Below are 11,826 nucleotides of genomic sequence, written 5' to 3' on the forward strand. Positions count from 1 at the left end.
AACCTTAAGAAGAATGCTTGCTATAAATAACTCAAGTCTTCGTCTTTGACCCCCTCAATCACTATAGGAGCACCCCAATCAGTGCAATGAGATGTGTTTATTTATCTATCTCTTGATTCGAGATGAGATCAAGTTTGAAAAAAGATCTTTGAGTGTTTAGGGTTTGGTAGAAGGGTCTTACATATGTAATTATTTTGTTATTTGTGAATCTAAATACACCAAGATTTTCCTTATTTTCTCCAAAAAAAATTAAAATAATTGTCTGATTCTCTTTTGTTTATTCACGAGTTGATGGGCCAATTATTAAGCATATATAACTGCCTAACCATTGATTGGAACACCAACCCTGTTGGGGAAGGGGGTGCATTGGATGATTCTCAGCTGCATGCAAATATGCCGATATCTTGAATCACAATCTGCACCATAGACCAGAACTTGATTGGCTTTGCCTTGATCGTGGAATTTGCCATCAAACATTTTTACTCATGTTCTACTCGAATACAATAGGTGGTGTAGCAGGGAAATCTTTTGTGAAAATTTAATCAATTTCTTGAACCCAACTTGATCAAGAAGTTCATTTATGGTTCAAGCTCAATTGACATACCCATGAGTTAATTTTATAACAATCCTTACCCATGGTCTTTGAAACTAGACCACCTGCCTAGCTATTCTAAACCCCTTGGGGGTCAATGTAAATAAAAATTGATAAATATAACCACAATAACATAAGAAATCATTCCATCTTATTTGTTTTAATACTTTAAACCATATAAGCATATCTTTAATGAGATAGTTGCCTCACTTAAAAACAAGTTTTTAGTGCAATGGGCAATCGTGCAACTTCGCTCCTAAGATACAACCAAGCTTTCACCTGCTCAAAAGTTGTCCCACGCCCTACACTGGTTCGACATGAACCACCTTAACCTCTTGACTCAACTAAAATTGGACTCGCCTTAAGCTCTACTAACTAGACATTTTAATTAAGACAAGGCTAGTGAGAAGGAGAGCTAGGACTCAAGAGCTCAAAAGCGCTAGAGAGCTTGGAGAACAAGAGAGATCTCGTGGGAGAAAAGGGAGAGATGAGAGGAGATGTGGCACTCACTTTGAATGCTTAAGATTGATAGTCTTTCTAAGCAAAAACTGATAGGAAACAGAATGGATATCCAATTCAAACTAATGGATAGAACCCATTTTGGGCTGTGACCCAAATCTCAGCTTTTGATTTATATTTTGTAATCTTTTTCTTTTTTCAAATGAAGGTGATGACTGTATCTCAATAGTGAGGGGGTCTCAGAATGTTATAGCCACGGATATAACTTGTGGACCGGGACACTGTATCAGGTAAAATTTCCATACTAACCCATATCCAAAGCATATATTAGTGATAAATATCAGCATCTTTTTCCGAAATAATAACTGAAAATTTTTGATAAATTGTCTAGCTAATAAAAATGTAAATATTGTGAGAAATTAAATGTTTTAAAATTTACTTTTATTTTTTAAAAAACAAATTTGTCTTAAAAATTAATTTCTACCTATATTTTGACAAAAATGTGAGAAACTTGAAAATTTTCAATTTCTTACAAGATTTTAGCTACCGATATTTGTCATTTTAAACGTTTTGTCACTATGATCCAGAGATACCAACTAAAATAAGCAAATCATTTTTCTTGATGAATTTCAAAGTGGTGCTTCATGGTGAATGTGACAGCATTGGAAGCTTAGGGGCAGAGAACTCGGAAGCTCATGTGTCAAGTGTTACAGTTGGTAGAGTCAAACTATTTGGGACAACGAATGGGCTAAGGATCAAAACATGGCAGGTAAAAGGCTAGTTTCTGGGCTTTATTACTCTGGGTAACCAGGAAACGAAAGCGGGTCGGGTCCAAGGAACCCTGGACAGAAGAGGTCCATGGTGCATCTATCGACGATTATTTTTGCAATGATATGGCATCTGAAAAGATGCACAAATATTTGTGGATTAAGGACCTGATCAGTTGTGGGGCCCAAGGCTTGATGGAGGGCAATCAGGTTCTTAATGTACAATTTTTGTGCCATGTGATTGCATCCGATCCGGACAATATGGCATCACACCATCAATCACATGTTCCCCTTATCATGAGTGGCTCACTACGCTTCGCCGCCCGGTTCAGATTGCAATGAACAGTACTAGAAACCATAGTGACAAACATTTTTATCGGCAATTTCTCATTTTTCAAAAAGTCATGAGAAATTGAAAAAAAATCATAAATCTTGCATTTTTTTCTGCAAAATCTTGCATTTTTTGTCAAAATCTTGGCAAAAATTTCAAATTAAAAATTATAAAAATGATTTTTTATAAGAAAATATTAATAAAATTTATTAATATCGCATTTGAATCGTGATAATTAGCCGTTTAATATATAAATATCGTGTTTAAATTGCGGTATTTATGTTTTTTTAATAAATCTCACGATATTTTGAAAATCTTGCAAGAAATTGTCATTTTAAACTTTCAAGCAATTTCTCGCAATATTATCGCGAGATTTTCACAAATCTCGCGATATTTGTCACTATGCTAGAACTTACCCAATTTTTTTTTAGTGAAAGGAGTTGTGAATATTTTTGGGACATTCGCAACCATGATTTTTGAACATCATGTAAAAAATATTTTAAAAAAAGTTGAGAATCAAAATTTTGGACATGGAGAGGATTTCAGCAAATTGTAAGGCTTTTCTGGAAATGTGCTATTTTACAATAACAGTATAATTTTTTTCTGTATATAAAATATAATTTTTGTATATAACTATGTGAGCCGAGCTTATCTGAGCTGGAATGCATGTTTAAGCTCGGCTCGTTTATGTATATAGAGCCTCAACCCTTGTTCAAAGCTTGACTCAATTATTTTTTCGAACGAGTTCAAGCCTAGCTTAAACGGGTCGAGTCCGAGCTAGCTCGGCTCCTTGTGCATCCCTACTCCTTACCTATGAAAGGGCAAAGCAAATTTATGCTCTTTGAACTATGAATGCTTAAAAAAAGCCAAATGAAGCATAAAATATTTCAAAAATACAATTTCAATGGCTTGAAAAGATTGCTTCTATCAAACTACAAATTTCAATGGAGAGAGTTTAATTGATGCGGATCTGAATGTAAATCAGTTATAAAGTATCGAATCAAATCCAAATTGGAAAACATCGTTAAGTTTCTTGCTCCTGACATGGAACAGGCCCAGGCATCTTCCATTTAGGCCATAACAACTTAGCAAGCAGAGAAAAAAAAAAAACTACCGTATGGGTATTTGATGCGTCAGATTAGGGGTGAGCTTTGGCCCGGCCCTGTCAAACTGATCAATCCAAATTCTAAGCTTCGAGCAAGCCAAGCCGAGGGTGCAAAAACCTAACCCAGGCATGAACGAGATCCGGGGCCTGGTTAAGTGCCTGCATATGACAACATTACAAGGGCGCGCAGCAACAGAATGCAGGCCCCACTTAGAATGCTGTGATTGGCCTGCCTAACTTAGGCAGCCATTTGAGTGATCCTTGTATCCATCCCCTGTCTGGGCATGCTTAAATAGGCCAAGCCTTGGGCAGCCGATGAGCTGCCCATGCTTTTGTAAAGGGCAGATCACCAGCCATTTTTTTAATTTATAACCCGAATAAACCACACCCTGGTCGCACTGGCTCAGCCTGCCATACCTACAGCCAGCAGCGGAAAAAAAAGGCAATGCTACTTTATTTTTAAATTCAATACACAACTACTAAACGAGCAACGTTTTTCCAACTTTAAAAAAGTTGGCCAAGATAAAACAAAAAATTCAATTTATTTATACCATATTATAAAAAGAATAGTTGTTATTACACAGTTCTCAAAGGTTTTATTTTCTTATAAATGACTTAAGCCGTCCTTAAGTAAGTCAAATAATCACAAAACCTGGAAAAAATAACTTTGCAAAAAATATATTTGGGCTATTTTTGCACTGAAAGAGAGCATGGCTTCAAGAACCAGAACATGTCCAACGACCGGTCTCCCATGGGTGAAATAGTCAATTTGTCCTCATGATCCAAGTCTTTGCTCATATTTTCCTTTGGCTGCAACTCTTGTTGGTGATTCTCCTTCCTCTCCTCCTGGAGTTACCATATCATATTAGATACTCAATGAGAAATAATGAAAGCACAATCTGATATCAATATGGCTAAATTATGGTCTGATCGATCCAAATCCAAATATCAATAGGTCTGAAACAAACTATTGGGATTGGAGTAGGATATGGTAACTCCAATCCAAATCAGATTTGGTAAAATAAGCAGTACCCAAATAAAATTCTGATTTGGATTCCGTATCGAGTTTTATATCCAAATCCAGACATGAATCTGAATTGAATTCAAATCAGACTAGCTAACCAATTGGGTATATTAGGCTAGTCAGATTGGCTGGATTAAGTTGAGTTTTTTTCATCCAACTCTGAATCTGATTAGGTTGGATTCTGCAATGCCTACACATCCAAGCTGAATGGATCTCAAATTTGAAAAATACAGAATTGGTACAAATCTGATTCGAGTTTAAAAAAAAAAAATAGTTCATGCCCACCCCCACAAGAGCTCTGCTCATCTCTGGTAGGGGCGACTTGAGAAATGTCACCTAGTTGACCAAATGTCACATGTTCGAAACCCATGGGCGGTCCCATGCCGCAAGGTCGAAGCTTGGTGTACTCTCCCTTAGGCAGGGGGGACCCCCTCAAGGTTTACCAACCAGAGGCCAGCCAATGTGTGAGAGGTTGGTGGTGGTGGTTCCCCTTGGATTATCTAAAAAAAGGAAAATTCTCAATCAAGCCCAACCGTGAACACACAACACGCCCAGGGAACTATATAGTTTGGAAGGAAAGCTGGATCAGGTGCAATCACATTGCACAAAGGCAATGTGCCACTGCACCTCGCAGCCCTCCATCTGCTGCTGGGCCCCGTACAGGAAAGATGGAGGGAGCTCAGGTGCAGCGGGGCATTGCTTTTGTGATATGTGATTGCATGTGGGTCCGGACTCGAAGGGAGATGATATAAAGACCTGCAAGTCCCTTAATGTTGTTGAATCTGGATTCATTTGAATGGGTTCACCTGAGCGAGCATGCACACCCATGGCACACACGCCACTACAAGAAATCAGAGTTTTACTGGCGCAACTTGGCGGTAGCACCATTATAAAAGGGGTTTTACTGGCGCAGAAATGGGTTGTGCCAAAGAAAAAGCAAACGCACAGTTGGCTAAAATTGGCTTACCATGGAGTTAGAGATGGACGGCTTGAGAGGGGAAGCTCTTGGCGGTTTGCGTGGGGAAGGATGAGGAGGGAACTTTTGAGGGGTTGGGGGCGTTGACCGGATCCCGTTGCTGCTGCTGCTGCTGTTGACTTTGCCAGTGATCTTCCACTCTGGCCGTTGATCTCCAGCCCTTCCCTCATTCCTGTTGTTGTTGCTGTCTCCTCCATCTCTCCTGTGGCATATTAGTAGTGCAGTTGATTAGCAAGATTGCTGTGGGAGCCCATAAGGGCTCCCCTAATCCGGTAGGAGCTACTTGTGAATGTCACCAAAGTTGACGGGATGTCATGAGTTCAAAACCCACAGGAGGTGTCATTAGCCCTAAGGTAGAAGCTGGGTGTACTCTTCTGTGGGTAGGGGAATCTCAAGGGTTTTACCAACCGATGGAAAGATTTTTGGGTTGACCAAGAGAAATGTTATAAGATGCACACGAGCTTACCTCTTCCTCCACGAGTCTGGACTCAAGATCCGGGAATTCAAGACCTTCCTCTGATTCTCGTCCACAGCAGCCCTGGATTTCTCTAGCACACCTGATCCCTTGCCCGAAACCGAACTCTTTGACTTTGTTGCCACCGGCCTCACAGGTCCAGCTGCTCGGTTCCCATTCAGTGCCAGCTTCTTCAATTCCGTGCAGAATTCGGATATCTGGTTCAGGATATCCCGCCCGGCAAAGAGATTCCGGGCTGAAAGTGTGCTCTTGAGCGCCGGCACCTTATTCGGAGTCGCCGGCTCTGCCAAGGGGACAGTCTTTTCCAACTTGGGCTCCTTGTTTACTGGCCTCTGGACCAAATTCTGCCTCTGGACCGGTTTCTCGGCCCTGAATTCATTAGAGAACTTGCTGTTTTTCGAGGAATCTGCCAATGGAGAGCGGTTCGGGTTTCTGTTTTCGGATTCTGCTTCCAAATATGGAGACTTAGATGGCGTTTTGGTCTTCTGTGGGGATTTGAGTTCTGAGAGAGAGGTCACGGATGAGGAAACAAGTCCTCTGACTTTGGATCTCGGTTCTCTGAGGAAAAGAAGTGCCCAGAAAATTCGACCGTTAGGGTGGAGCTCAAAATGCCCTTCCTTTTGCAAGATATAACCAAAAGACCACTGCTACCTCGGATCTCAGATATGATCGAAGATCCAGACCCGAGGATTACATGCACAGGGGAAAACAAAGGGCTCTTCTGGTATTCATGGAGTTATAAGGACATTTTTGGTAAATTACCTTGTATTCCTCTCGCCCAGCGGCATCGCGGCGTTGCTTGAAGATCTGAGAAGTGACGTCCGTGTAGACAGAGACTGCTGAAATGACGAAAAAAGTGATAAGGAATTCATAGAACTACAATAATGCCACATGTTCCGGCAGTGCTCTAAATGACCAAGATACCCTTCAAATTGTTGACAAGTCTCCAAAATGACCATGTCCTTAACACCAGCAAATGGAGGGGTATGACAGTCATTTTGAAAATTACGGGGCTAACAAAATCAAAACACCCGAAAAATGACCAAACCATCCTCTCCACGCAGCGCCTTCTCTGGTTCATTTTCCTTTGGCTTTGAAGGGTATTTACGTAATTATCAAAATAAAGAGCTGTGAATAAAGAGAAAGTTTACTTTCTGGATCGTCGAGGACATCTGATTCGTCTTCGGGTGGTTACAATCTGCATATAATGACCAAGAAGGGTAAGTTTGAAATTACATAAATGTCCTTAGCATAAGTCAGGTATTTTGCCCAAATAATACTCAACTAGGGATGTAAACAGTTCGGATGGGATAACCATCGGATGTTGGCTAAACAGATTCAAATTCAGATTCAGATTAGAATGTGTGCCACATCAGTATTTTAGTAACAAGGATTCGGATATTATCCTTCTAATCCTGATATTTTTAGCAAAAAATCAAGACCATATTTGCATCCAATTCTAATCGGATATGGTTTTTGGCTTACTCAGTGCAACTAAATGAAATGGAATTCAATCTGATATCAGATAATATCAGATTCATTGTCATCCCTACACAATGTTGTCAGTATCAGTATCAAACCTGAATTGTTGTGCCGCCTATACCACTCAACTGAGCCTAAAAATAATTTAAAAATGATCATGTATCAATCATAATGTGACACGTGTTAAAATCATAAAAATAATATTAAAAATTATTTTTTGGTATTTTTATATTTATTAAAAAAATAGCCTATTCAGGCCTGGAGCGTACTGAATTTCTGCATGCTTATTGGGCAGATACAGGCCGATACCCACCGATACTGATAACATTGCCTAGACTCACAACTCATAACCTGTTCTTTGTTTTTTTTTAAATGACCCAACATGATTTGCAATTAAATCGAGATTTGACAACTACCACCTTCTCAGGGGTGCGCTATAAGGTTGTCAAACATAAGAATTGGCAGCTAAATGCATAAACAGTGCCTTAGCAAACAAAGGGATACCCAGTGCTTTCACATTTATTTGGGTCGCGTTTGGTTCAGGGTTTTTGATGCTTGATTCAAGTCAGATCATCTTTTCAGTAATTGGGGTTTGACTGGGTTGCAACCCATCCAAAAAACACTGTTTGAGCCGAGTGGACAGTGAGGGCCCCTTCCATCAATTTACAGATACAAGGCACGCCAGAATTAGCCGATGGGGATGTTTTTGAATACCTCAGATTTTCTGAATCTGATCTGAGATCTGAGGTAAAACAAACAGTGAATCTCAGATCCATCCTGATATGAAGATCTGCTAAACGCTAGGATTTCAGATACATGCCCACATGGGCTCCGCTCATCTGGTAGGAGAGACTTGTGAATGTCACCAAGTCTGACGGGACGTCACAAGTTAGAAACCATGGCCATAAGGTCGAAGCTGGGTGTGACCAGCCAATGTGCGGTCGGTGATGAAGGGTTTTACCCTTGGATTATCGAAAAAGAAAAAGGAAAAAGAATTTCAGATACAAAATCAGAGATCGAAGCACTCAAAACTCGCACCCTAAAACATCCACATTGTGCGAAGGACCTCCCAATCAAAAACAGGACCAGCAATATTTCCCCACAGAGAAACCAGCAGAACACAGAGAGAAATTTGGTGGTTTCAGTAATGAGGGATGAAAGCAGAGAGGGGAGGCACTCACCGGGTCTGCAGAAGAAGGCGTCATCGTCGGTGGGGTTTTCGGGGGCCAAGAAATCGACCCACTTGGGGGCGTTGATCCCCTCGTAGGCATCGTCCCTCACGAATCTGCTGTCGATATTCTCCCAATCGATGGCCAACACCTCCATCGAGAACCCACCTGCAGAAAACAGGCGATATATGCCCCAACCAGAAGAAAGCGATAAAAGGGAAAACAAGAAGATTATTGCGTTCAAGAATTACACACAAAATTCAGCAGAGAAGAAAAGAGAAAATAAAATTTTGGATCTCGCTTAAGTGAGTACGAGAACACCCAGATGGTTGTTCTTGACGTAGATCCCCAATTACGAATCTCTAGCTTGAAATGAGAGACACCCAACAGAGAAAATGGAGAAAAACTGATGAAACGGAGTGTTTCTTGGGGAAAAAACGATGCCCCAACTGATGAATCAGGAAGCACCAGTAGATGGTAGCTCAAAGAGAGAGAGAGAGAGAGAGAGAGAGAGGCGGTGAAGAAGAAGAAGGGAGAGAGTGAAAGAAAAAGAAGTCTCTTTGGTTGGATGCTTGGAGAAAATATGTAGCCGTTGGAGTGTTTAATTGTTTTGGACCGTTAACACTCCCCCTAGGGTTGGTTCCCTGGCCACTTTCTGCAATTTGGGATTTTTTTTTGGTGACTTTGCTCCCATAAGTCAAATAGTAAGAAAGGAAATGAAGAGCGGGTTAATTAACTAGATTGACCAGGTCGACGACATTAACATGCCTCAAAACGATGTAAATGGGTTGAACTCAGGTCGGATATAGGTTAATACGATAGTAGCTTAATCGGATTTGGATTTGGATTTGGATGAACAAAGCTTTTATTGAGATTCAGACCCAATTTGCTATCTATCCCAATGCTCGGATCTTGTTAGACTTGGATTTGCATTTGTACTGAATTCCAAATCCAAATATTAATTGGATCAGATCTCCTTTACCGAATCCAACTAGATGGATTTGGGATAGATTGGATATCCAACCCAAGCCCAAAGAGTTGGTTTCCCTCGGGCTATAGTCCCAAATGCTGCTTAAGAAATTTGTGCAAAATGAATAGAAAGTGCTTTTTTCCCAAGTGAGAAATTGTGAGAGTGTTTGCCTTGTGCGTTTGTACTGCAGGATTGATGGCGGGTTATGATTGTGAGATAAATAAAGGTATTGAACCCAAAACATAGTCAATATGGGAAAGAATCAAATGGATCATCATGATGCCTCATCTATCTACATTGGGTCAGTTTTGTGAGTTCCCCTCTGCATTCAAGCTTATTCATGCCCATCCAATCTTAAGTAGGGATGTTAATAGTTGGCTTAGGTATGACCAATCAAGCCAAATCATTAGAATCGGATTTGTTTATCTCATTCGATATCCCATTAGATAAGTGGTCGGGTTAGTACAAGGTTTCCAATTCCAACTCCAAAAGGAACTTGAAATATCCAAATTCATCAAAATCCCGATCAAGTAAAGCTATATGCAGGATTATTTGGATCCAACAAGCTCAGAAGGTTAATCAAATCAAATCCACAGATACACTTACTCAATCAAGTTCATGTCCCAATCTTGATAATGGTAGATCCAATTAGAGTGGATGCCGTTACACCCGTATCAATACTCTCAATTATGTCTTAGCCCTCCTCTTGCCATTAGAGTTGCTGAGGTCTCCATAGAACGTATCCAACCTACTGTAAATGAATGAAATAAAAGGTCACAATCTACTTTTTGAGATAATCAAGGGAAAGCACCTCGCTCAATCATGGGTTCCTTGGAGTAAAAACCCCTGGTCTCCCTCCCCCACCAGGGAGTACACCCAGCTTCAGCCTCACACCAAAGGAACGCACACATATGGGTTTCGAACTCATGAAGTCCCTTACCAGATGAGTAGGGAGGCCACAATCTACTTAACCAAGGAAAGGTTAGGGTACTGACCAATATTTTCCATCATATGGTTCAATGAAAAATAACCTGAAGGCAACCCAAGGGGTTTGGCATAGTGGACGGTCAGTTTAGGTTCAAATCCCATGGGCATCACCGCACTGAGTAAGCCAAAGCTTGGCGAGCGAGCCAGCACAGCTAGATCTCTGCGCCTAGAACAGTTTTTCCGAGTAAATAAAAAAATAACCTGAAGGCCAGCACAGCTAGATCAATAAATTATTGCACATCATGTTTCTAGGAATTAGGGATTCGGTTAGTGGCTTTAATCTGAGATGGAAAAATATTTATATTTATTTGTTATAAATATCCGCCTTGCACACGATAGGCATCTCTCATTGCCTTCAAACAATATCAAAAGCATCACAACATGCCAACTTGAACATAAGAAATAACATGAACCATATAGTTTTTTGCATGTTAGAACTATCTTACCTTTAACAATTTTATGCATTTGTATGATCCCTTCTTAAAACTTTTTATTCTCCATTTGGGTTTTTTCCAAAATAGTCCTGCCTTGTCACAATTTTGCAAAAATGTCCCTGCCTGATGTGTTTTTTGCAAGAACGTCCCTGTCTTTCTGTTAACTCTCTCAATTTACTGCTCTACCCTGGCTGAGGGACCTTTATGAAACTACTTGGGCCTGCACGTCCATCTGTAAACAACCAAACCAGAAGCATTCTTGATTCTCTTGTACCAAAACATTGGCCTTGGAATTGTTTGGCAGTCCCAAACTCAACTGAAAATTTGCGAGCTTCCCAACAATGGAGAAGACAGGAAAGCTTTAGATAAGATTATACTGATATCACAAGTGATCGAATGTGATGTTTCTTTTCTTAGAAAGGGAAGCCTTCATGATCCCCAAGATTGTTGAAAACCCAAAACTAAACTAGTCATGAACAAGAAACCCCTTGTCATTGATACCTAATTTCACAACAAAAGCCTAATGTAAGAAAACCATCAATATACACAATTTAGAAAAGACAGTTTTTCAGCAACAACTGCTCTGTTTAACAAAGAAATCATCAATACCCCTTCAATGCAGATCTAGAAGAAGCAGGGTTCCATTTGAAACACTATCAAGGAAGACCTCATTTTCTCACTGCACAAAAGTTGCAAATGCCTACAACTACAGAACCAAAAGGCAAAATGAATCAAAATGACTAACAAAATTGAAAAATCTAGTCCAACACAAGAAAGAAAGAAAAATTATGGCAAATAGTAAGCTATTTTTGTCCTTTTCATTTGATCATGATACGATAGCCAATTTGGAGGATGGTGATTTGCACATGCCATACAGATGCTTATGCTTTCCTACTTGCACTCGTAGGCACTATGATATTTAATGGCTTGAAATTAAAAAACTACATGCAGTAATGGAAAAATATCACAAATAAAACTTGACATATTGCACTATATCTCAAAACCTAGCCAATATGTAAATTATCAGCCAATATATTGCACTGTTTCATTTTTTT

The 11,826-nt window shown here is 40.0% G+C and overlaps 1 protein-coding gene across 1 annotated transcript; it reads right to left on the reverse strand.

Annotated features, from left to right (window-relative positions):
• Positions 1-3,778: 3,778 nt before the first annotated feature.
• LOC149828935 (uncharacterized) lies at positions 3,779-8,937 on the reverse strand. The gene is made up of 6 exons (XM_090017003.1): positions 8,393-8,937; positions 6,881-6,927; positions 6,492-6,568; positions 5,721-6,287; positions 5,246-5,456; positions 3,779-4,100 (listed from the first exon to the last, which is right to left on the reverse strand). Exons 1-6 carry the CDS (start codon positions 8,535-8,537, stop codon positions 3,942-3,944), a joined length of 1,206 nt encoding a protein of 401 aa, XP_089873129.1. The 5' UTR covers positions 8,538-8,937; the 3' UTR covers positions 3,779-3,941.
• Positions 8,938-11,826: the final 2,889 nt, after the last annotated feature.

The sequence above is a fragment of the Nuphar pumila genome, chromosome 9, assembly GCF_984573655.1.
Source record: "Nuphar pumila chromosome 9, dmNupPumi1.hap1.1, whole genome shotgun sequence".
Lineage (NCBI taxonomy): Eukaryota > Viridiplantae > Streptophyta > Magnoliopsida > Nymphaeales > Nymphaeaceae > Nuphar > Nuphar pumila.

Coding starts and splice junctions, on each gene's coding strand:
- LOC149828935 (XM_090017003.1), bottom strand. CDS start 8,537: ATGGAGGTGTTGGCCATCGATTGGGAGAATATCGACAGCAGATTCGTG. Junction 6,569..6,880: donor TGTCCTCGACGATCCAGAAA/GTAAACTTTCTC, acceptor TCGTCATTTCAG/CAGTCTCTGTCTACACGGAC. Junction 6,288..6,491: donor CTGGGCGAGAGGAATACAAG/GTAATTTACCAA, acceptor TCTTTTCCTCAG/AGAACCGAGATCCAAAGTCA.